Here is a 26,215-nt window from a genome sequence, read left to right as displayed (position 1 = left end):
CTCTCTCTCAACTACTTCGATTGCTCATTATTATTCTTGGCATTCAAATCGCTTTGAGCTGAGCTTGGCCGACAGCTTTAGCCAGCCACCGTCCGCCAGTTGAAGTTGAAGGACTGTCGCAACTTGACGTTCCGCATGCGCATTCAAAGTGAACTCAGAGCCAGAGCTACAAGTGTGTGACTGTGTGTGTGTGTGTGTGTGTGCATCTGTGCGATGCACCTTTGAAGTGCATCTAGCTACGACAACCAATCGATATAGTTCACTCTACAAAAATGTTGCTCAAAATTGAAGATATCGAAATGGAAACGTTCTGCTGCGGTGAGTACTTGTCCATAGGGTATTGAATGTGGACCCCACGTAAAGCCAATTAAGAGTAAAAGGAAAACACTTGGCATAATTGTGAAGTGCACTCGAGTATCTAGAAAAACCCAAAACGAAAATCAATTCAAAATGAAAGCACGTTTTGTGTGCAAAGAGAAATCAAAGCAAAACACCGTCACTGGAGCGAAAGGGTTCGTTCGTTTTTTTCTCTTCCCCATTTGAAGTGTTGCGACTGTAAAGGGTATTTAATTTCTTCTTCTTTTCTGTTGTACTAGAATTTCATTTGTAATTAAAGGATTTCAATTTCCGTTCCGTTCAATTGACAGCCAAAGCATGCATTCAATTTCCGTGTACGTGTGTGGGAGTCCGAAAAATTGTTTGAATTTTAATCCTGCAATACAATGCAATTAATATACAGCACGTGTGCTTGAGGGTGTGTGTGTGTATATCTGAGATACGCTTCAATATATGATTTGGAGTGGGAAGCCGCTCTCGAAAATAGAGCACAGATTGAATTTCCGCTGAAGCTGCGCCATTTAAATCGTCTAGACTAGGTTTTTGTTTTTTAATTAATAACAAAAGTAGGAAAAAGTGGAAGATGAAAAAAAAGAGGGGTCGCAGGCAAAGCCAGACATTCAAACCGGGGGCATCCTTTGCAGCTAGCAGTCGTAGGGGAGCAGCAGCAGCTCAGCTGCTACCCCAAACCAGATGTGCAACCATTCTAGGCTGCAGCGCGTGCTCTTCGGCTAGGCTTCAAAATTTTAATATATTTTTTCTCCACTGCTTTTTGTTGTTGTTATTTTTGTGACGGCCGCGTGCCGACGTCAAAGCAAAATAGATGTATAAAAATAGCAAAAAGGCAGGCAATTATAATTGAAAGGGCTGTGCGTGATGGAAATGCTGAGGAGTAATGCAAGCAGAGACTGGCAGGGAGAGAGAGGCTGCCCCCTCCCACACTCTCCTGAGGCACTCTCTGTGTGCCAATAGAAGAAGGGGCGCAGGCGCAACGTCTGGTGGCTGGCAAATGTGGCAGGTGCCGTTTAATGCAACACAAGATACATATGAGCATAAACATGAGCAACGTGCGTGTGTGCGCGCATACATATTTACTTATGCTCACATATACATAAATACATGAGCAACTGCAACAATAACAGAAAGTAACGTACAATTTGCAGCTGCAGCGACGCCAGCAGCGACGCACGCACCGGAAATCACTCATAGAAGGCAGCAGAAGCAGGAGCAGAAGCCGCGAAAGCATAATTGAGAGTGTATGCGTGTAGCACTTATTTGCTTGTGCGAGTGTGCGTGTGTGTCGCCGCAGAGTAGCAAAAAAGCACTAAATAATATTCTAATACTAAATACATAATTACTCTCTTGCAATACAGCTTCGTGTTATCGTTCTATCGATAGCTCAGCCAATTGCTTTCTAAATGAGTCTTGATTGCTTTTTGTCTCGCTCGCTCATCTCTAGCGTGCAGCATAAATTGCAGGCAGGAAATGCTGTCGCACACACACACACACACACACACACAGTTTGAATCGCTAACGCACACAAATTCAAAGTCGCTCTCCATTTCGTTCAGTACCAGTTGAAAATATGTAAACGCAGTACGCTTGCTATCTCGCTCACTCTTATGTCCCTTCACAGCTTTAATAAGCGGAAATGAAAAATTTGAGTTGATTGTTGTCAAGTTGCTGTCGCTCTGGTTGTTGTTGTTGTTGCATTTTTTATAAACGCGTCAAAAAAAAAAAAGAAAACAAACCAAAAATAATAATCATAAAATGCGACACAGCGCCAACTACTTAGTTAAAAGAAATGCAAAAGTGCGGGCATTTTTAGGGCTTTAACTACTTAACAGTACTTTCTGAATTACATTTACTCACGCCAATTAACCTTGAAACAATAAACTATAGAAAGAGAAGGGAGTATGAGCGACGACTAGATTATAACTGTTTCAAGGAATGGACAATAACTAACAGATTCACATAGTGCATACGATATTTTATATATGAAATGCTCCAACAGAATATTTATGACTTGATTTCGGCCTGAGAACCACATCAGTTGCAGCTCAGTTCTAATATTTGTTTGGCTGACATGTCGCATTCAAATTTATGAAGACATTTATTAGCAGGCAGAGCGCATAGATCTGTGAAATGGCTGCCAAAGTGACACAAATGCATCCCCCACACGCACCGCATTTGAGATGCATTTCCCCAAAAACAGCAAAACATCAAATAAATAACTAAAAAAGATAAAATAAAATTTAAAAAAAAAAAAAAAAACACTTTTACACACACGCACACCTTTCAAATGGAAGACATTTGAAATGTTTGATGAAGTGTTTGACAAAGTTGTCGCCTGCCACCCTCTCGAAATGCCAGCTGAACGTGGAGGAGGGGCTGTGGCAGGGGATTGAGGGGTTATTAATCAACAGCGACTGCGATAGGGTGGATGATGGAAAGTGAAGAGCAGCTCGTGCTAAGACCACAAACGTTGCATTTTACACGATCATTTTGAGTCTTTTGTTACATTTTTAATATTTTCTCTTGAGAAATGACAATTTCCTCTCGTCGGCAGTTTTTTAAACCAAAAATTCAGTTGAGTCCCTCTTGACATGTGGGGGGAAGACATTTGACACCTGCTGCACAATTATTCAGCGTCCCTAACTAGTACCAGGAATCAGTTGAACAGTTCGTAATAGCGTCTGCTCTATAAATAGGCGTTAAAAAGAGTTGCCTGTTGCATTGTTTTTATATGAAATGCAGACGACGGAATAACATGTGGGATTTAGTATGGAAATGTGTGCGTGAGTGTGCATGTGTGTGTGTGTGTGTGTGTGTGTGTGGGAGCCTTACTATATAAACTGTCTGGCATTCGATTTTTCCCCTTTCGACATCGAGCTTCAGCCCTTTTATGACAGCTACAGCAATAACAACAAGAGAATAACAAAACATTAATGTCAAAAAAACATCAAAAAAATAAATAAAAAAGAAGAGGAAGCAAAAGCAAATAACATTCAGACATCCCGAATTGGAATCGGACTTGCAGTTGTGATCGCAGTCCGACTCGAACTCAATTGCATGCGAGTCGAGAGACCTCCAAAGATGTTTACAGCAAAAACTGCATTAAATATGCAACTCGCCTCCAATATGACAGCGTCTGGGGACGCTAGACGCTATACTCTAGCCTCTAGACTCTAGACTAAACTAACTGAACGAATTCACATAGCTGCATTGCCTCTTCCTTGCAATGGACATGGACTGCGTTTTATGAACTCTTCCGACCAACTGCCATGCGGCTTATAGAGTTCTTCTTTATAGTATTTCATCGCGTATATATAAAGTTTATAATAGTTCAGCCTCTGCCTCATGTGGCGTGCGTAAATGAACTCCTGAACTCTTTTTCCCTCGATTTTTCAAAAAAATTTTCTGAATTTTTTTTGTTTTTGTTGTGGTTCTGCTCGTGCATAGGAAAATATTTCATGCATCATTTTCCGAGCACGCGCGCCTGGGCAGAAAGTGAAATAGTTTGTTTATGTGCGCCTCTAGTTGGGGGCAAAGCTGTTCAAGCGAAATTTTTTCCTTTTTATGATGTGTTTTTAAATGTTTTCATTATGATTCCGTTTCACTAAGCAAATAAATTGTTTCTAATTAACTGGGTCAAATTGTTCACTTTTGTTATTTTTAATGCGTTCGACGCATAGCCGAAGTATGCAAGGGTGCCGAAAGTTCTGGGCGATATTTTAGAACTTGGCACATGTGAGATTCCATGCGGATTGAGATATCTAGCCATATAAATATATGAGATGCTAAATGCAGACAGCCAGTGCTTGACCCCAAAATGAAGAACAAAACAGACGGGTGTAAACGACTGCGGGATACTTGTTCACGCAGCTTTATGCGTTGATGCCAGTTTCAAAATTGGGAATGAATGGCATTATTTTTCGATATACCAGTAGAGGCATCCACTATATAACTTCCAGTCATCGCCTTGCATGCCAAAAAAAATAAATAAATTAATAAACTCCTTCTCTCTCTCTCACACACATCATGAGCGAGCATAGCACGACGCACTGATTGAAGCCACATGAATCTGAATCCACTCGATGCAGGCGCATTCATTGGCAGCCAAAACTAATGCAATGTCATTTATAATCGTTGCGAGCGATTGCTGACCCTACGTGAAGCCCGTAGACCAATGTCCAGCTGAATTCTGCGATTATACGATTCTCACAAGAGAACACTAAATATGCGAGATTGAGAGCAATTTACGAAATTCAATGAACACTCAGTCGAGGGGTCGACGACGACTGTGTGTGAACGTGATACGTGGGGTGGGGGGACCCGAATTTAACTAAAACAATTTAGAGCGCAGACCAAGTACGAAAATAAAACTAACGAACTAAGTAGAGCAAATGTCAAATCAAAATGAATCTGAAACAGTTTGAAGCTGCAAATCCATATGAGAATTATATTCTTCAGTTTGTGCAGCTTAATTGAGCCGTTGAGGAATTCACAAATCTCGAACGGAAATCAACAATTAACCAAACCAAAACTGAAACAGTCTTAATCAACTGGCCTCAAATTAAAAGCTGCGCTCATAATTAAGTTACAGTTGACATAATTAAATTATAATTGTTATGCTCGCTCAAACATGCACAACAACAAAAGAAACATATAAAAGAGATTCGTATATCTGATCAGAAAGAGAGAGAGAGAGAGAGAGAGAGAGAGAGGGAGGAAAGGGCAATACATTTAATTTGTATGCACATTTGAGTTATAGTCGAGTATAGTGTATATGAATATACATATGTATATATCAGTTCATTTTTTTTTTTTTGTATTTTGGGGCGGGTTAATTTGTGTATCGTCCGGTAGTTCGGTCTCTTCGGGCTCTCATTTCCAGCCACTGCTGCAGTCCATTTGATCCCGCATTTTCGTTGATTTATGTCTTGCTAAAATGTCACACAGCTCGCGCTGGGCATATTTATTCAAATTGTCAAAAAAAAATAAATACAATCCTACTACTGTTTAGGGGGCCCCTCATAAAACCACTCCAGCGAAACAAAAGTATCATTCTTTAGAAATAAGCTTGATGCATTGTTTAGTGTATTTGGCTTTATTTCGTTTGTTCTTCGAAGTGATTTTTAGTGGCAATATAGCAGAAGTCTCAACTTGAGAACAAATTAGGTCTATAGTTGGCCGATAATACATATATATATATATATACATATGTTATTTTGGTGCTTAAGATGTAATGAATCGATGGAATCTGAAGGTGCTTTGGGCACATTCATTGATAACTTAACATTTTGAAATCATTTTAAATTGCTAAAGACTTTCTTGGCTTCTTTAAGCTGATATCAGAGAGTTTGAAGCTCTAGATGAAGATATAATATTTCAGATATTGTATATTATCTACATATGTAATCTACATACTTTAACCCCTCATAATACTATATATAATATAATAAATAATCTGTATACATTTTTTAGTAAGCTTAACAGTTTATGAAACTTTTTAAACTAGTTGTTCCTCTCTTAGTCCTTCCTATGAGAATACCAATTGCTTATTGTTTATCAGTGGCTATCGCTTTATCCACTTCTCAGCTCATAGAGATTGCCTGCTGTAATTTGCTTATCTGTTTAGTTTATGATCTTTGTGAAAATCTCTTGATTAAAGCAATCCAAACTCGTCCCACGCACGCCCACTGGCTGGCGCCAGCCACAGGCCAAACGCATTAGTTTAATCAATTAATTAAAACTAGACTCGTCGTAAACCAGGGCAATCAAAGTCTGCTGTGTCCAGAGCCAGGGCCAACCCAGGCCATGGCGAACTGTTCAAATGGCAAAAGCGTTGCCAGTTCCATTTGCGATGCTGAAACGACAATTAGAGCTGCTCGCGAGCCGTGCGCTGCATGCAAATAATTAGAAATTTGCAATTGATTTAAATTTCAATATAGATTATTCTATATTGGCAACAATTTGACTAAAATGGCCGGCAAGCGCAGCTGCAGCCTCTTTGCCAGCTGTGGCTTGGGTCGCAAATCGAATGCCAATAACTGCGAGTATGTGGAAATGGGTAAGTCCATATAATGAATGGGCGCGTGTTGAGATGAGAGACGAGTTACGAGATCGTTAACAGATGCAGCTGCGCCATTAAAAAAGCATCGATCAAAGTGCCAAAAACAAGAAAAATGAAAAGAAGAAGAAAGCGCAGAAAATAACTGCGAAATTTCTGCAAATTGTTGCGGCAAAGGCAGCAACACAAAATGAAGACTAAACGAGCAGATACCGAAAGAGAGAGAGAGAGAGAGAGAGAGAGAGAGAGAGAGAGAGAGAGCTCGTGAAACAAAGGATCGCATTTTACTTACAATTGCAATTGCAATTGGCGACTGTTTAACAATAACCAGATGTTTTGCAAACGCTGAAATATTGCCCACATTATGGGGAGTCTGGCAAAGCGTTCAGCTCGAGTCGTGGCGAGGCGACTTCAATGTCAGTTGAGATCGCCTTTTGCAATTTGCACAAAACTGTCGTCTGTCATGTAATTGAGTGATAAATTTCAGTGAAACACAAAATCAAAGTTTGCAAAAAGCCAACACAAAAGCCACTCAGCCAGCCAAGCAGAGGAGCAACTTTTTGGCCCTGGCCATTTATCATATAAATCGCTAATGAAAATGACAACAAACTTTTGTGGCACATTCAAATAAAAGTCAAAGTCGGAGGCAATTTTCAAGTTAATTATGCTGTCATGCGTTTAGAAATCCAAATGCCTCCAAATAAAAGCTGCTGCAATATTTATTTGGGTAGGCGCGCGTGTGTTTATGCAAAAGTCTTAGCGACGGGAATATATCAAATGGAGTAAACTGGGCAACGACTGCGCCATACTCTGTTTCCTCTGTTCGGTTAACTGAAAAGCCAATTCGAACAGCGATTGGTGAACAGTTATTAACTGCGATTGGACTATGTATAGATTGTATAGTAATACATCTTTAGTAATTTTCCACGGCTAAATTTTTGACCGATGCAAACCGAAAATTCATATAGTAAATGCGGAATATGGAAAAAATTAAAATAAAAAGAAGGAAATATACAAAACAAATAAAAGCCTTCGCTTCACATGAGGAAACCAACTAATCTACCCGCTCAAACTTTTGTAATAACACAATATAAGAGAAAGAATAGACTCACTTTAACAATTGTGCTCTGAAAAGGCGAAGAAAACATATCAGCTAATATGAATGGCTGAACAAAGTATAAATATCGAAGCGAACATCGAACATAAAAAAATAACTAATATACCCATCCTCAAATTACTGAAAAGAGTATACCGTACAGAGTACACACAGATAGCTTAATTTACCCAAAATCAACAAACCAATATAGCCCTTCGCACTTTAGTGCACAGAGTATGGCGAAGCGAAAAACAAAACGAGCGCCTCACTTGTCATTTATATTTGCGCAGCCTTTTATTTATAATAATAAAACGCCAATGCCTCGACTCCCTTGGCCACATATAATGAGCAGCAGCTGCCGCATGCAACAGGAAGAGCAGGCGCAGGCAACTGGAGACATTGGAGACATTGGACTGACAAGACGACAGGGCGACAGACAGCAGACGGCAGAAGGCTGACGGCAGAGAGCAGACAGCGAGACAGTGGGGCAGCGGGGCAGTGAGGCAGCAGGGCGTGTGGCAGGGCGTGGCTAAGTGTCGCTTCTGCCGACGACGCGCCATTTGTGGGTGTCAAGCAGCAGCAGACGCAGCAACGGCAGCAGACTCAGCGCTGCCCAAATGCAACAGTAAATTTTCGTTTGGCCAGGAGATAACATCAGATCGGCTCGGCGCTGAGCGGATCGCCGTGTTGTTGTATTCGTGCGATTCGAGTTCGGGATTTATGTTAAATGCTTGAAACGTGACTGAATTTATGATGGCCAGCCACATAGCCATAGTTGATTAGCTGAGGCAATTTATCTACACACACGACCTGACAAAATAGCTGCCTATTCCAAAATTTATATTGTTTTCTTTAGATTAAATGTGAACAGGGACAAATAAAATAAACCATCCACATTGCAGCTGGCTAAGACGAAACAGTTGTGTTTCAATTCGCCTCGTGGCATGTTTCAAATTGTGCTTAAGTTTACGAATTTTCAAGAAAATTAAGTAAGCATTGAAGAAGAAGAATATCAAGTATACTTTACATAAAAGTGCTTCAAATTTATGTGAAATAATTAATTAACAAAATTTTTAATGTTTTTTTTTTTATTGTTCTACCCATAAAGAATTTGAAAAAAAAAAAAAATATATATATATATATATATATATATATATATATATATATATATATATATATAAATTTCATATAAGACTATAAAATTTAACTAAAAACCAAATGCATTAAATTAAATTAAATAAATAAAATTGGTTATGATACATTACAAAAAATAATTTTATTTTTTTAATGAATAAAAAAGTGCAATTTATTTAAAAATTAAAAATCAATTAAAATTTATTTGTTAAAAAAAAAATATATATATATATATATATTGAAAAGTTTTAAAGTCAATTTCAAATAATTTTATGCACACTCAACTTGAACTCTCATTATATTTTATATTAACTTCCTTTTATTGTCTCAATTAAATTCGAAATTCTCTCAGGCTCAATTGGAATGCCAGAAGTTAACCTTGCGCCATCGTATTGATAAGATTTAGGTGACACAGTGCCACATAGAAAATAAAAGAAGGAAAACAGAAATAGAAGCAACAAGAAAACCTTTTGTTTGTCTCGTTGTCTACTTAACGAAATTATCACACATGAGAAATGAACGCGCTGCGGCGCTTTTCCACTGGCCAAAGGCAAACAAACGTTTTGAAAAAGTCAAACATGGGCATATTTGAGCAGGGTCATAAATCGCTAAAGTCAAATCCTAAGTAAACACATTATTTATCAAAGGCACATGCACACACATATACATACATATATACATATATATACTGTCATTTTGGGGTCGCTCGGGCCATTGGTTTATCAGTAGCATTCGCTTCTTGTTGCACTTTTTGCTCATCGCGACGTTCGTCTTCGTCTCTGATTTCATTTTGCAGACAACTGCGGCAACGTGAACAACACTAACGGAGCAGCCTCAACTGGCTACGGCTACGGTCAGCCGGGCTACAACATGGACGACATTCTGATCATCACTGCCAAGCACAGCGAACGCGCCTATCTGCGCGCCACTTTCCTGAAGAACCACTTCGACAAGATCACCAAGCAGCGCGGACGCAAACCATTCAAGTGAGTCTCACAATTAGTTCATAGATGCATTACAGTTATAGTTACAGTTAGTCTACTGATAATAATAGATCTATAGTAAATAACGTAAGGCCTAATACTGCTGCAATTAATATGAGCAATGTGTGAGGCACGCCTTTCGACTACCCTCAATAAATAACTGAATCGAAGACTCAAATTCTAAAGATGCTTCTAGAACTTTATTCTCAATAATCTTATATACATACATATTTATCTTACCTAATTTGGCAGATGAAGCACATACAAAACTAGAATTGCCACTTAAAAGAAAAAATATTAAAAAAAAAATACTTCAACAATTGCTGACTACTTCTTTTGGTACTTAGAGTATTTACTTAAATTAATATAAAATATTAATTTAGTGTTAACGATTTTTTTTTAATTTTTAAATATATTTAAAGTAAATTTTTAAAATACAACAATTAATTTGTATTGAAACAAAGTCTAGTTTTATCAACAACGTTTTTATATCAGTGCATAACAGCATAAAAATTAAAAAAAAAAAATCATATACATATATATTTTATATTATTTGCTATTATATAGTATTTATTTGTAATATATATACACCAAATATATATTATCAAATTAAGCTAAATGTCCGCTCTGTTTCGCCCCACAGTTTTCTGCACATTAAAATTGACGATGGCCCCTTCAGCGAAGAGATCGCGCAGAAATATCAGAATACGGCGCTGCAGATAGTCATACTGTGTCCGGCGCTGCTGGCGCTGCCGCACAGTTTCCTGATGGCGCAGCTGACGTCGGTCATACGCGTGGAGAAGGTGCTGGCCATATTGCTGGACGTGGGCGAGGATAAGGTGAAGGAGATACACAAGACGGCGCTGCCCAACTACTACAAGTGGCGCCGCTGCGTGGTGCGCGACAACGACCAGGCGCAGATCAGTCACATCCTGGGCATTGCCACGGACATCTTGGGCCGGGCGCTGTGCCAGCGTCCGCCGTGCCAGGACAGCGGCAATGGCAACAACAACAGCATTTCGCGCAGCATTTCCAGCTGCTCGGAGGGCTTCACCGTGCTGCCCAAGAAGGTCAAACAGGGCCAGAACAAGGTGCTGGCCATATTGTCGGAGCCACTGAAGCCAAACGATACGCTCAAGCTGCTCGTGGAGAAGTCGGGCGAGCTGCTCGAGGTGCGCAACTTCAAGTGCCGCAATCCGTACACTGTCCAGTTCGCCATACCCGAATCCTGCATGGAGATCTCCACAATGATTGAGATACGCATCGAGAAGAACAACAAGAGCCTGGGCGCCCGTCCCATCAAGTGCGAGAGTCGGCTGCGTGAACTGGAGCAGCTGCTGCGCGTGGAGGACTCGCCCATTGAGTTCATGTGCCATGCCCTGGGCGTGGGTCCGCTGGAGCGAGATGCTCTCGATCAACATCTGCTGCAGTGCTTCCAGCGCAACATGCCGCCCAATTTCCATCTGCTCAATGGACCCAGCGAGCGCCATCCGCACTTTTTCACACGGCTCGAGTCGAGCCCCGAGGAGTATCCAACTCTGTTGCACTTCGCCGCCCGCTGGGGCCTCAATCGGCTCTGCCTGCAGCTGATGGAGTGTCCTGGCGGGGATACGGCCTGCGGCGTGCGCAACTGCGCCGGCCGCACGCCCGCCGAGCTGGCCGAGCAGGAGGGACACCACAAGCTGGCCCAGAATCTGGTCAGCTTCTCGGAGTTCCACAATCTCACCATGGTCTATCACTACTTCAAGGGCGTGGACAATGCCAGCAGTGGAGCCAGCAGCCCGGGCGCCCAGACCAAGCCCAACAGCGCCAAGGGCGCCCAGGTGGTGATTGGCACAGCAACGCCATCATCGCCTCGGGGCAAGCCACCCAAGCAACTGCCCACGGCTGAGTACATGGAAATGTCCAGTGGCTCGGAGCGCGAGAACACGCCGGAGGTGCGTGCCAAGACTGAGACCATGGCCATATCGAATCTCAACTACATCAGCGTAGAAACCGAGGATGAGAATCTGCAGAGCTGCTCCACGGAGAAGCATCTGGAGACCAGCAAAGTGCTCGACCCGCCAACTGGACCCGAGCAAACCACCAACGAGCTGCGCATCAACGAGCCGCCATACCATCAATCCAAAGAGCAAAACAAATCCCAGGATGTGGTGGACAGCAGCGGAGCAGCCAACTATCAGACGACAGACAAATTCAGCCAGGAGTGCTCCCAGGCGCTGGAGAACCAGGCAACGGCCGGCAATGACTATGTCATGCAGCCCTCCAACATACCCGTGCCAGCTGCCATGCCCGCCGACGATGGCAACTATCTGTTCCAGCCCTCGAATCGGCCGGTGGAGGAGCCGCTGCTCTTGAGCCGCTCCACGATGCGATTGCCTCAGACGAACGGCTATGGCACACTGAAGCGCAGCGCCAGCGACGCCTCCAGCAGCACTCGAGCCAATGCCGACGATGAGCTGGCCGAGATTATGCACGACTTCAAGAACAATGTGCTGTCCATCAGGGATGTGGAGGTGCTGGTGGAGAAGTGGAAGCACCGCAACGATGTGCAGCAGAGCTTCCGCGAGAAGCAGGAGCAAATCGATCAGCTGCGCCGCGAATACGAGCGTATACACGAGCACGTCAAGTCACAGCTGAAGCGCGAGACGCCCTTCGAACGCATCAAGAAGCTCTTCTCCAGGCAGAAGGGCGCCGACAAGCAGGGCAGCTGCGCGGACAGCCTGCTGGACGAGACCAAGAGCTCCATTGCGACTAGCTGCAGCCTGAAGTCCTCGGCACGGCCCATTAGCTCGCTCAGTCTGCAGAGCGTGTCCAGCTCGAGCTCCTCCTCGGGCCGCCTCAGCACCGGCAGCAACTGCAGCGGCGCCTCGCTAGGCGACTCGGGCACCCACTCGGATCACGAGGATCGGCGTCAGTTTGGCTGCCGTTTGGGCACGCCCGGATCGCTGATGGATAACTATTTGGTGCCACCGCCGCCACGTCCCGTTTTCACGCCCGTCTCAACGCCCGGCGACGAGCGACACCAGATCGTCTTCCCCTCGCCCATGTCCAGCTGCCAGCGCCTGCACACGCCCACCAGTCCCACTGGCTCTGAGCACTACCAGATGTTCCCATCGAATATACCCGTCTATGGCAATGGCAGCCAGCCGCTGTCCACGTCGCAGAGCAGCAGCTATCTTAACACCATCATGGAGGCCAAGGAGCAGGACACCCAGCAGCAGCAGCAGCAGCAGCACAACTACCAAAATGGCGTCACCCTGCAGCCCATCAAACTGAACGAGCGACCCAACATCATCTACGGCAAGCTGACCAAGAGCCACTCCGCCAGCGGCTGCAGCTCCTTCAAGCCGAAGCAGGTTGCCTGCCCGCAGGTGGGCAGCATCGAGGTGCATGCCGAGGTCTATCAAAATGTGGGCGGCGCAACGACGGACGAGCCCACAAGCCCCGAAGTTCCAGCCAAGGAGCAGTCGAACGAGGCGCCCAACTACATGAACTGCTAGGCCTGGCTGTAGCATATAAGTCTTCATATGATGCATATGTAGTATATATATATATATCTAGCATAGGCTTAAGTGCATATATAATTTCGATATTGCTGGAATGAGTATAAACTAGTTAAACAAGCAGAGCGCGCATACAATAAATACATTTCTCGACTACATCTAACTCACTAAGCAAATACATGTTCTAATACACACAAATACATTTATACACACCCACATGCATATATACATACATAATAATGATATTGTATTATCCTTAGTTATCGTTCTCGATCTTTTAAATGTACATTATTTTGAAACGATTGCAAGCAACCAAAACAACATATCATAGAGCATAAGCCCAAGGTCCCGCACCGACGAAGTGCGTGTTTGTAATTCTAGATCTAAGTATTCCCCCATTATTTGTATTAAGCCTAGCATGCAGCTAAGCATGAAAAACATATTTTTTTCGCACATGAGTTAAATGCAATAAATTGAATTCGTTAAGCAATGCGAATGCCTTTTACACTTCTTTTTTTTTTTTTGGCATTGCACCTCGCTGCACGCGCAAAGCCGGGCAGCTTTTTGACGGTCTCGGCTCTCGACTCACGGCTCGGGCTCGGTTGGAGCCAACAGGAAATCATGCGGAAGCCCACTACACGCAAAATGGGATTGCGACTGCCAGCGTAAATTTTAACTGAAAAACACAGCAAGAAACAAGAAGAAGCGTGAGTCGTATAGTTGGGCACGACTGCCAGATACCCTGTCAGGTTTCTGACATAGTCACTTCACAGTCATATGTCAAAGCTTGTGCTGATTGATTTCGATGTATTTATGTATATTGTCAATTTTGTATGTGACAAGTCTGGGCTCAAAAAAATGTAATTACAAATTCTTAGAAATAAACAAACAAATTTTAAAGATTTTTTTACCTATCTTCTCTGATTTCCACTTTGTCTATGTTAATAAAATCTAATATAATTAATAATTAATAATAAATAATTTAAATATATTAATTGCTTTCAAAATTAATGTAGCTATGTAAAAATATTTTTGCTTCAATTTTTTTAAAGAATAAAAATGTTTCATAAAATATTGAAATTTATTTAAACCTGTTTGTTTTATACTAAAAAATAATATTATTTTATTAAAACATTATAATTATTCTTTTTAGCTGCCTCTTAAAATACATATGTGTTTCAGCTAGTGCTCTAAAATGAAGCTCACAGGCCTCAAAAGTATGCTAAGCTTTTTTTCATACCTTAACCCTAAAGGATTAACAGCTATATCTAGTTTTTTGGGTGAAATATAGCAACTACTTTTTATACACCTTTTGTTAATGACTTTTCATACATCCACACACCCACACACATATGCAATCACATGCATATGCATACACTTACATGGCCAGCCAAGCTTAAACTAAGCCTGTAATTCTTAATTCATATTCACACTTGCCATCATTGCGTACGCGGCATAGTATTTCTCCCAGCTGAGGGCTAAGCCGCCATTTTCCATTTGCATTACATTCTGCTCCATGGGAATATGGATGGCTTCAATGCCAGCCAGCCAGCCAACCAGCCTTGCCCACACCCGCAACATCCGGTTATTTTCGGCCCTTGCTGCCCGCACAGCTGTTGATGGGCCTCTCAGTTTTTTGTGCCTTTTAAAATCTATGCGTGAGAGTATGAGTGTATGTGTGTGAGTATGTGTGTATGTGAATCGTTTTAACGAGCTCAAAACTCAATGTGTGCGCATAGTGGAGTGCCTGAGCACCTGTGAGAGAATGTGAATAGAGCTTTCTGAAAGCTCCCTTACATACATATGCATATCAAAGAGAGCTTTTCGAGCAGGGTGTCTCAGGCTAAGCGGCTGAATTGTGGGCAAACATAAATTACATATATATAAAACGAAAGTCTTATTTGACTAAATATAATTAAGTTAAATATGTGTGAAATTCTAAATGAAAGTTTACCTCAGCCAATTACATAACCTTAATCACCCTGTGCTTGGTACAATATCCAAAAGTTCTGTTCAATGCCGCCAGTCAAAACAAACCAAGTGAGAGCATGAGAAACAGTGAGAGACAGAGACAGAGACAGAGAGAGAGCTGGAACAGAGAGCGCAATTGAGTGAGAAGCAAAAGCTTTTTTGCTTTTGGCCTAGCTTAAGCGAACAAGTGTGTATAAAAAGGACATTTCCTTCAGTCGACTCTGTTAATTAAGCGCAACTGCGACGCAAGCGTGCGCCACAACATATTTGTGCCCACATAAAATGCATAATTTACGCCCAAGTAAATACTCAACGTCTGTTATAGTTTACTCAATTAATAAATAAAAGTAAAAAGTGGAAAAGAACTTTCAAATTATAGCTGAGTGCAAAGTAAAATTGCGCTTGATAATAAGAGCAGGACATTGGCGCATCCTCGTCGGCTCCTGCGGCTGGTGCTGCTGCACTCTCGTGTGAAAACAAAAACATTGGCTAAACTTTTTGAATGCTGGCATCTTTAACTGCGTAGTATCCAGAGTAAAGACGGCCATTAAATATTTAAAACTGATTCAGCGCTAATTGAACGTGGGAGCTGCGTAATACCCAAAGCAACCGTAACGGCAGCAACTGCAACATTCAGAGTCTTGGAAGCGCAGAGTCTTGGGAAGGCCCCGCTAATAAATAATTGAAGGTAGGCAACGTTGACAGCAAACTCGTGAAATTTATGTGCAATTCCGCTGGCTCCGTTGACCAGGCAGTCCAGGGCAGCAGCTCGCAATCATTTCTCATTTTCCGTTTGTTTGCCTTTCAATTATGCTGTGACTGCGCTCGTCCTGCATCCTGCGGCCAAAGTTCAATTTGAATTTGTTTCCACGTGAAAATGCGAAAACGTGAACTTGCGAAAATGCAACCACTTCAAAGTTTCTGCCAGGCGTAGCATTTTTAATGATGCACTAAAAGTTAATGGCCCAGGTATCAGCCTCTCGCATTCGCTGCTCGCCTTAATGAGAGGCGCTAAAATGTTTGTGAACAGGTTTCATGCTTATAAGTATATCAAATATGCACACGAGAAAAGTTTTGCCGACAATTCAGATAATATAGTGTTTAAACAGTGGAGCACTGGAAGGTCAAATGAGATCGGATGAAAAAAACGGTTTTGGGAAATTACTATAGCGCTATCTTCAGTCTTGTATGCCTCAGATGATTACATAGAAACTTTTTTAATTACTCTGCTTAATTGGTAGTTATATATTTATTTAAATTAAATATTAATGCTCTGTCACGTCTTAGAGTAGAGCAAACACAGAACAATGAAATTTGTTAACTATTTAGTAGTAAAGCAGGAAGTTGGCTTAAGTCACATAAGAAACTTTTTTATGAGTATTAAATCTTTCGTTTAACTTAATTTTCACAAAAATATATTTTTCAGCTAAATTAATTTATATATTTTTAATACATTTAAGCTTAACATGAATTACACAAAGTATAAGATATTATATTATCTATGATCCGATCTGCTCAATAGACACAGCTAAAGTATAGGTTTACTATTATATATACACATAGGTCTTCCATACCCTTATACAGATTATTTTTCAACAATTAACACATGGGACTAAATTCTTAGAAAATGTTACTAAAGAGTAATCAAAATAAAAACTTTTATAAGCGTTGCTTTCACAGTGCATACAAATACATACATATATTTTTATAGTTTTGTTGACTTTTTTTTGTGATTGCTGCTGCAATACTTGTAGTCAAACAACAACTAGTGTACACACGCACTCACACAAACACACGCACACCCACACACCTGGCACACATTGCATTTATTGTATAAATTCTATGGCACAAAAACATATACAAATGCATTCATATAGAGGACAAAGCCAAGAGAGATGCTGTTCGCCACAAAGCACGGCTTTCTTTTTCTGTGTCAGGGGGCAAGTGCCTTAGAAGCTGCCACGCGCGCTCACCCACACACACACACATACACAGAGAGAGCTTGGTATTATAATTTTAATTACCACTTGAGAGGCAGACGCCTGCCGTGAGTCGGCTAAGTGCTTGCTTCTAAAATATACGCAGCAAGTATATATGTATATATGTATATATGTATATATGTATATATGTATGTGTTTAAAAGTATATATAGAAACTGCGCGTTGACAATGCGAAACGCGCGAACAATGCATAGAATTTCATTCAGTTGTATTGCTTGACGGGCAGCGGAGAGTCTTTCTTTTTTTGCATTCAAGCGGAATTGAAAACATGGCAACTGCTTACAGCTAGCAATATTGCGCATACGCCACGTAAGCATGTCAAAGGAATGCCACAGCATAATTGCGCATTTGCCGCATCACTAAGCTGCTAAGCCACAGCCACCGCCACAGCCACAGCTACAGCCATAGCCATAGCTCTGGCTCAGATATTTGCCACATCTATCGATTAGCCAAGCTTAAAGCGTAAGCAAATATTTGATGAGCTTAAAGCCAGCATCAGAGAACCTAAAGTGCTGAAAATTATAAACGAATCTTGATGAGCTAAATGGAAAGAACAAGTTTCGCAAAACTTTTTAGCGGTGGCTTAAAGCCTTAAGCAGCTGCAGAAACTTAAAAATTTGATGGCTCACTTTCAAAGTGGCTTGCACAGAACGTAGCACACTTTGGCGAGCGGCTTTTGGCAGCAACTGCAGCTGCAACAAGGCCAAATGGGCAATGTGATCATTATAATCATGCAATTCGGACACTGTAATAATGGCCAGTCAGCAGCCAGCAGCAGCCAGCAGCAGTCCGCGCCAATAGCCTCAATCGCCACACGTAATAGGATAAGCACAAACAATGAATGCTATAACCGTTTCCAAAGTCCTCTTGATGAACATCGTAAATTCGCTTTTATTGAATAATACCAGGGGACAGTTATGGCCAGGACAAGGACAAAACAAAACAACAAATATGTATGTAGTGATAGAGGAGGGGAGGGAGAACGTACGCCAGCAATATATGTACTTGCCTTGGGGGTGTCTACTGTTTATCCAATTAAATGTTAGAGTATTGTCTGCTCTCACTGAGCGAATGGCGAATGCAAAAGGTTTTTGGTTTATTTAACCGACTCTTTTGGCAACTGGCTCTGCCTATGCCACGCCCCTGTTTTTTGTTTTGGCCAAAAACGCAGCAATTTGGCAAACATATTCGCACAGTCGCGACAATTTCGTCGCCAAAAACGTTTTTTCTCCGCTACTGAATTATTGCTCAGCTGTGGCCGTGGTTCGTTTTAGTTGTGTTTGCCTGTAACTGCGCTATGACCGACATGTGACCCCAGCTCGCACACACACACACACACAGAGGGTGAGAGACACTCGTCCATAGTCCAAATTCAACTTCATGCTTCGCTGGCTTTAAATTCGTTTGCATTGAAAAGGTTTGCGCAATAATTCATCAATTTGAGTGTCTCGGCCACACGGCAAACGTTAGAAGCACACAATTTGCCTAGCGGGCATATTAATTATGCAAGTCGTTTAGCTGCATCACATGCAACTGTTCCACTCCCACGCCCACCCCCATCGCACCACCTCAAGCAACTGTCGCCGACGTGGAGTGCGCAACACCTGTGCAACCAAATGCAATTGCTAATTAATCAAGCTGCGGCTCAAGTTTATTGCAGCACTTCAAGTTTCACTTTGTGAACAGAAAACTTTAACTCACTCTTTGCTTACGCACAAAGTAAATATAATAATAATAATAATAATAATAATAATAATAATATTTATGATGAATTTTCCATTTGAAATGCAATTTTCTTTAAAGAACTGGCAAGAATGTTACGCTGGGCGTGACTGACTGCATAATTATAGTTTACAATGGAACAAAGAAAAAAATTAACAGTTATACAGTATGCAAAAATCAATATTTCAAAATGTGACAAGCACTCAGAGGCGGGATCTATGAAGGTATTCATTTTTCTATAATTGGACAAGCCACGCACCTACTTCAAATGGATATTGGCTAATATTGAGGCGGAGGATATTGTACAAATTTGAATAGGTCATAAGGCGAGAGTACCAACAAGTATATGCTTTACGTTTCATGTATATTACTTAAATAATGATGGAACTCAAACAGAAGGAAATATAATATTAATACTAAACCAAATACATATATATATGAATTTAATTTCATAAAGTTACATACCTAAGTCTTCATTTAAATACAATTTAATATCACATTTAAATTTTTATATTTCATTACATTTTCATATTGAGCATATTTTTATTTCTTATTGAAATTATATTTAAAATGTAATTTAATTTAGTGCATTTAAAAAAAAAAAAAAAAAAAAAAAAAAAAAAACAATTTATAAAACTTTTGTGAAATTTCTCTGTTTTGCAAAGAATTTTCTTAAATTCTTCCACAAGAGTCGATTTCAATTTCAATTGATATTTACATAAACTAAAATTGCAAATTAAATATTTTTATGGAACCAAATAAAACTATATGCATAAAATTAAAGTTGCTGTTAAGTCATAAATATTTGTGATACTAAATAAATACATTTTTAATGTAGGAGTCAGGCGCAAGTTCAAGACGTGTTTAGCACTTGCCCCAAACAATAATAACAAATTATTACAAGAAACAGCCAAGACTTGAGCAGATTGTGTTTATTGTTCTGTGGGAAACCCTCCACTTCAACCTAAGCAGATTTTGTTTGCGATTCCAGCTTCTTTTGACCTTTAACGGATTGCGAATTTGAAAAGAGAATCAAGACAATTGCAAGTTTTTGTGTTTCGTATTTTATATAGGTGTACTTTGTTTTATTTCAACTCAACAATATTTTCATAAGTGGATTATTTTTATACAATACAAACTATAACTATATTGGTTCTTAAAATTTATCGTTGTAAATAATAGAAATGGATTCTACATAAAATAGAATAAGTTTAGGATCATCAACTCAATGTTGCTTTAAATACAAAGAAAAAGAGAGTGAATGAAATAGTAAGAGTGAGAGTGAGAGAAAGATAGAGTTCAATAGTGTAATTAATAGAAAATATTAGTTAATTGAGATAATAATTATATAATCTATATCTATATCTATAGATACTGAGTCCATAATTTGTAATCCACAAGATTAAGCCAGGTGAGAGTCGATGGCAGACTTTAGTTGTTAATGAAACTGGAAATGGCTTGGCTCGATAATAATTTCAGTGTTTATAGCTTTCTGCTTGTTGAATGCATTAATGACCAATAATTGACAATGGACACGCAAGCTTTTAAGGACTATTCAGTAAATATGTATACAGCCAAGACTGGAATATATTGCATATACATATACATATTTAATATATCCCTTTAAGCTTAAAAACTATAACTAAAAGTCGAAGCGAAGCTGAAAGCTTTATCGCATTGCAATAAGTAGCTGAGACCAGAAACACGCTGAAAGTAAAATTTTAAAGGCTAAAACTTCTAGGCCGAAATGCAACATGTTTTCAAAATCGAGTGTTGAGTGAGTGCTAAGTGCTGAGTGTTTGCCAGAAGTGAGCGAACAAATGAAATGGCCAACGGGGCAGCTAAACAAAAACTTTCGGAAGACAGTCGCAAATTTATATAGCCGTAGCCGTAGCCATATATGCAGTCGCGTGACAGCCAGGGCCCAGACAAGTCTGACATTTGAAAATGGCAAAGCAACAACACAAATACGAGACTCGAACCTAGAGCAGATCAACCGACAAGCAAACAAATCGCAGACAGTTGATTGAGTGACGTGCTGTTTGCCCAGGACTGTAACTGAGACAGGACGAAGCAACAGTGACAGCGACAACGACAGCAGCAGCAGCACCAGCAGCAGCAGGAGCAGCAGGAGGAACTCCAGAGTAGACTGAAAGCAATTAGAATTCAATACATTCGCCTGCAAAACATGTAATTAAACGTGATTTAGAGGGACGGTTGACAGTAGAGCAGCTGACAGCAGAGCTTAAAGCGAACTGAGTTATGAGCCAGGTACAGTCACATCAATTTAAATACGGCCAACCATATAGATATAGATATATGTATGTATATGCATTGGAACGACCCTGCACTGCGGCCGACAGCGTAATAAAGTAAATCAAAGGATTGTCGTGCCGTAAATCATGTGAAAGTCCTTGACAGTGTGCGCCAGAGACCGGCAGACACGGCTGCGATTTCCCAACTGCCGGCACCAAAGCCAACGTCACTTAGTCACTACAATCGTAAATACAATATACAGCTTTCAATTACTGAATGAAGCAAACAAACACACACACGCACACACACACACACACAACGAGCCTGACTGAGCGACTGAATCGGCTGCATAAATAACAAATATTTCGTAGCATAACTGCAGGCGTTTCATGGCGAGCGCCAATTAAGACCCAAAAACGTAAACAATTTCTTGCATTTCCATTTCACACCAGTTACCAATGAAAATAACATGACAGCTAACGACAGCCATCAAAATTACACACTATTCGACGCTGAGATACCCTGCAAATTCAATTTGCAGTTTATTTACACAAATATATTTATTTATAAATTTTTTTTTTTTTAATTGAATTTATATTTATAGTTTTTTAAATATTGTATTTAAGATATTCGAGTTTTCAGTGAAATTTATTTTAAATTTTCTTAATGCTCTACTGAAAATTGAGTGCATTTAGACATAAATTTAAATATAATTTAAAATGCAGTCGAGTCTCAAAAAAGAAACCCCGTTAAATCAAAAATCGCGATAAGTCGAACAAAATTCTATCCCCTTGAGTAACTTTGTTCTCGATAATTCCTGATAGTTTGAATTTATGTACTCGACTGTATATGGTAACTCATAAACCTTAAGCCACCAATCATCAATCAATCAATCACATGTACTTTAAACATCAATTTCCATTAGCTAACAAGCTGCGCCGAAATATATTCAACTATTTAACTTTATGAAGTTTACAGGGTATAAGCTCGTTTGCGTGCTATGCTGCGTTAACTCTGCTCAACTAGTAGCCCCCTTCACACAAGCAACCGCTCAACCACCCAACCACCCAAGCACCAGCACAGTATGCATCAGCTGCGCCCCATCAACCCACCCAGTTTGATTTCGCTTTTTGCCGCAGACTTAACCAAATAGTATATATCTGTGTGGCCTCGTCTGTGGTCTTTGCATTGCCTTTGTGCCGAAAGTGAATGTAACGCACACACACACACACACACACTAAGTCACGGACACACATATGAATATGGTGCTGTGTGAGAAAAAGGTCGAGCTGCATTTATCTAGTTGCATTGAAATTTGCATTTGGCATTTTGAGTTTTTTGCTCTTTGTGAAACTTTTGAGTTTCATTTCTTTCATTCGCCTGCTTTAAGCTGAACTCGTTTAGCTGCTTAAGGTCAGCGGAAATGTTATCCAATTAGCGATAATCATCGATTTAATAGCACTTGCTGGCGAATCGATAATTTGCTTTTCTTGTTGCCTTTGACATTTCGTTTGACTTTTGAAATATATTTGCAGAAAGCTGACAGAAGATGCGAAAGCGCGTTGCTTAAGCCAGAGTCTCAAGATATAAAAAGCATAAAAAGTCCAGAGTCATGTCCAATGTAAGTAGATCGCTATGAAATTCGATTAGAGCTAAAGGAACTTTGCGTTGATTGCAGCTGCTTGACATGGACAAATCAAACGGGAACGGCGTCTATGCGGCCGGCAGTTGCCACATGGACAATGTGGCTGCCACAACAGCAACAACAACAGCAGCAGCAGCTTTGAACATAAATAATATTATGAATGGGGCCGCAGCTGCAGCGGCAGCAGCAGCAGCAGCCGCCACGCTGCCCACGTCCGCCTCCAGCGAGGACCTCAGCCAGAGCCTCTCCGAGTACACAGATGCCGATGAGAGCATATCAGCGCCCACAGAGTTTCTCGCCGAGGTAAGTGAAATGTATTCAAATGCAAATTGCGAAAGGGAAAGAACCAAATATAATTTGCGAATCCTTTCAAGAGGATTACTGAAAGTTGGCTTTGTGCGCTGGGCTTATTGATTGCTAATAAATTGTTTTCAAGCGCATTTAACTTTAAGCTCCGCCAACTTTTGCCGTTGCCGCCAATGTGGGCCAATGGGCCGGCCCATTGTTCAGCTGATAACTGTATATATGTATACCAAGAGCTTGACGCAATTTTATCTTATTTGTTTTTGTTCTATAATGCAGTTTCTGTCTGCTGTCATGCTCAAGGACTACAAGAAGGCTTTGAAATATTGCAAATTGAGTGAGTGAGCAATTCCTTAACGCCCTCGCCCCATAGGTCTATTCATCTAAGTATCCTACTCGTTTCAGTACTGCAATATGAGCCAAACAATGCCACGGCCAAAGAGTTCTATCCACTCATACTGGACAAGCTGCGTGGTAGGTCTCTTTAGAGATATATCGCTTATACAGTTTGCAGTTTGAGTTAATTAATCGCATATTTCGCAGTGGCCGCATCGAGCGACAGCGACGAGAATTACAATAAATCTTCATCACCTGAGCTGGCATTGGATTTGGAGGCGCCGTGCGAGGATAGCGCTAGCAGCCAGGAGGAGGACAATGATGATGATGTCGATGATGTGGACGACTGCGATGATGTGGATGACGATGAGGACGACGATGATGAAATTGACAATGTCGATGTGGAGGAGGAGAGCAGCAGCAGCGGCGATGATTACGAATTACCCATTGATGAGCAACAGGACCCGGCTGCGGCAGACAGCCTCGCTGCGCATATAACTCATTCACATTCACATTCACATTCGCATTCGCATTCGCATTGCCACTCCCACAACGATTCGGGCTCATCGCGCAATTCGTCGAGCGGCGGCGGCGGCCGCAGCGACAATACCACACACTCGTACTCTAGCCTGCTGCTGGAGGAGGAGGACGACATTGTGCCAGTCAATTTGCAATTTGGCAACAAGGAGCCGAACGCAACAGATTTGGATGTGAGCAATGGTAGGTGCCAACTGCATAATTTACAAATTATTACCAATACATCAATCTATATATATGATAGGCAACAAGGTGGCATCGGCTTCATGCAGCGATTCGGAGTCCCCCACAGAGCCGCTCACCCAACGTTTGGCAGCCATTTTACGCTCCAAGTGCGGCGTTTCGGCCAGTAAGGATTGAGCAGCTAACATATGCATATATCCCATATACATATACAAGTGTATGTGTGTATACCTACATATATATATCTTTATACACACACACATATATATATATATATATATATATATATATATATATATATATATATATATATATATGCATAACTATATTCTTGTACTTCTACTCGTACTCAATGAGCTAAGTGTTTACAATTCCTTTGCCCAAACTAAGTAACTAGTTTCCACTAGTTGACATTCGCTTTACGAACCTAGAAACCGTCCCAAAACAGCATACAAGTATATTTCCAATTTGCAAATGACTATAGCAGCGATTTATCCTTTTTTGAAAAGCAAAGCAAAACAAGACAAAACACAAAACCAATTCCCTAGACAAACATATCGTACAAACTTAATAAGTACTTAAAGTAGTCACATTTGTATTGTGTATGTAAATGTATAATATAACCTAGATAATAATATGCTCCATTTGTTAAAGAGCCCTCAATAATAATGAATATACTATTATATACATATATACACACATATATATATATACATTTATTATACATAGAAACATAACGAATGATGTAACAGAATCTATTTTAGTAAGAGACACACCCATGCAAAACGCACAGGACTTGGAATATTGTTGGATAACTTTACACGTTTAGCGTTTTATAGAGGGCGATTTTTTTCCAAACAATTTATAATATAGTATTACAAATTAAGGCAACGGAACGTTTGGATAAGTCTGATAATATGGAATGAGGCAAATGGAACTACAATTGAAATGGTCCAAAAGTCATTAACTATACTTATATACGATTATATACGAATATAATTATATATTACTACTTATATAATTCATACGCGATTTTAGTAATTTATTAAGATTGATTTTTCTCAGTATACGTAAAATTTCCGATATAACCATATAACTATAGATATGTAACTTATGAAGCCCGCTCTACGAGCTTTACAAACTATACTCTATACTTCTGTTTGTGGAATGAGATTTGATAAGATTGAACTCTCTGTATATCCTCAATATTTGTAATAATTATTATCGGTGTTTGTAATTCAGTTCTGATTCAATTGTATGTAATCATATTATATTCGAATTGAATTATACGTATAACGGATTGTATCATTAAAAGTTGTAATAAAGAAAGAAGGCGAACAATTGCAGCGTTGTATACTACTTACATTAGGTTCAAAATTTATATATTTGCAGCTGGAATTTATATGTGAAAATGAAAAAGGTAATATATATCTACGTAACGGCATATGTACATACAGGCGATGCCTATTCACATACACACATAAACACGATCAGGCAGATTCAACTCTATATTCACCCTCATCTTTAAAATTGTCTTCGTAGCATTGTTGACCTCTCCCTCATTGTGGGAAATTATTTTAAAGCCTACAGTCGCACTTATGCAAAAAGAGACTTCAACTGACCAATTAAAACTTCTGTGCTTGCGCCATCATTAAAACGGGATCCAAATTATTGCAACCAATGACGTGAGCGTTATGTAAACATGTATTACCTGTCTCGCTCTTTGTTTCTACTGCAGACGGTGCCTGCAGTCCATACTTTCATCATTAGGATAACGGGATCAAGATCATTGACACCAATGACGTGAGCGCTGTTTACATACGATCAACAACTTCTCTCTCTCTCTCTCTCTTACCTGTTTAAAGGTCTTTGCTATGCACCACTTTAATGGTTGCCAAAGTAGCCAATAACGTATCAAAATGTAAGAGGGAGTTAAGTTCCACGGCAACAACATCTACAGCTTCCACTTTCTGCTCTGTAAACAACATATTTCAGTGTGCCATTGCTCGGCTCGATGTTTTCTAGTTGATAACTAAGATTATTTTTATAGTAAAAATAATTACAAACACACAAAATGATATAGGCCATATAACACATTTCAAACGCTTGAAAAGATTTATTTTAAATCGATTAT

The 26,215-nt window shown here is 40.4% G+C and overlaps 2 protein-coding genes across 6 annotated transcripts in view; both read left to right on the top strand.

Annotated features, from left to right (window-relative positions):
* LOC6575186 (phosphoinositide 3-kinase adapter protein 1) overlaps window positions 1–13,618 on the top strand; it is a 41,418-nt gene extending 27,800 nt beyond the window's left edge. For 2 of the 4 annotated variants that reach the window (XM_015167875.3, XM_002001166.4), the window contains 2 exons: window positions 9,436–9,625; window positions 10,266–13,618. In XM_015167875.3, coding sequence (XP_015023361.1) covers window positions 9,436–9,625; window positions 10,266–13,125 — 3,050 coding nt within the window. In that variant the 3' untranslated portion in view covers window positions 13,126–13,618. Of the gene's footprint in view, window positions 1–113; window positions 319–8,135; window positions 8,495–9,435; window positions 9,626–10,265 lie in introns of those variants that run through there. The other 2 variants (XM_015167874.3, XM_044008175.1) reach the window with 2 other exon arrangements.
* Window positions 13,619–15,316: 1,698 nt separating this feature from the next.
* LOC6575185 (acidic repeat-containing protein) lies at window positions 15,317–24,342 on the top strand. Of its 2 annotated transcripts, XM_002001165.4 has the most exons (7): window positions 15,317–15,787; window positions 22,613–22,698; window positions 22,756–23,025; window positions 23,305–23,362; window positions 23,431–23,499; window positions 23,569–24,081; window positions 24,143–24,341. In XM_002001165.4, the coding sequence occupies exons 2-7, from the start codon at window positions 22,690–22,692 to the stop codon at window positions 24,256–24,258; spliced, it is 1,035 nt and encodes a 344-aa protein (XP_002001201.2). In that variant the 5' UTR covers window positions 15,317–15,787; window positions 22,613–22,689; the 3' UTR covers window positions 24,259–24,341. The 2 variants fall into 2 exon arrangements, with proteins under 2 accessions (XP_002001201.2, XP_043864039.1); XM_044008104.1 differs by lacking the exon at window positions 15,317–15,787 and having other exon boundaries at window positions 22,655–22,698; window positions 24,143–24,342.
* The last annotated feature ends 1,873 nt before the right edge of the window (window positions 24,343–26,215 follow it).

This window comes from Drosophila mojavensis, unplaced genomic scaffold (genome assembly GCF_018153725.1).
Source record: "Drosophila mojavensis isolate 15081-1352.22 unplaced genomic scaffold, ASM1815372v1 contig_231, whole genome shotgun sequence".
NCBI lineage: Eukaryota > Metazoa > Arthropoda > Insecta > Diptera > Drosophilidae > Drosophila > Drosophila mojavensis.
This window is presented reverse-complemented; position numbering and strand designations above follow the sequence as displayed.

Coding starts and splice junctions, on each gene's coding strand:
- LOC6575185 (XM_044008104.1), top strand. Junction 23,026..23,304: donor CCACAGAGTTTCTCGCCGAG/GTAAGTGAAATG, acceptor TCTATAATGCAG/TTTCTGTCTGCTGTCATGCT. Junction 23,500..23,568: donor CATACTGGACAAGCTGCGTG/GTAGGTCTCTTT, acceptor CATATTTCGCAG/TGGCCGCATCGAGCGACAGC.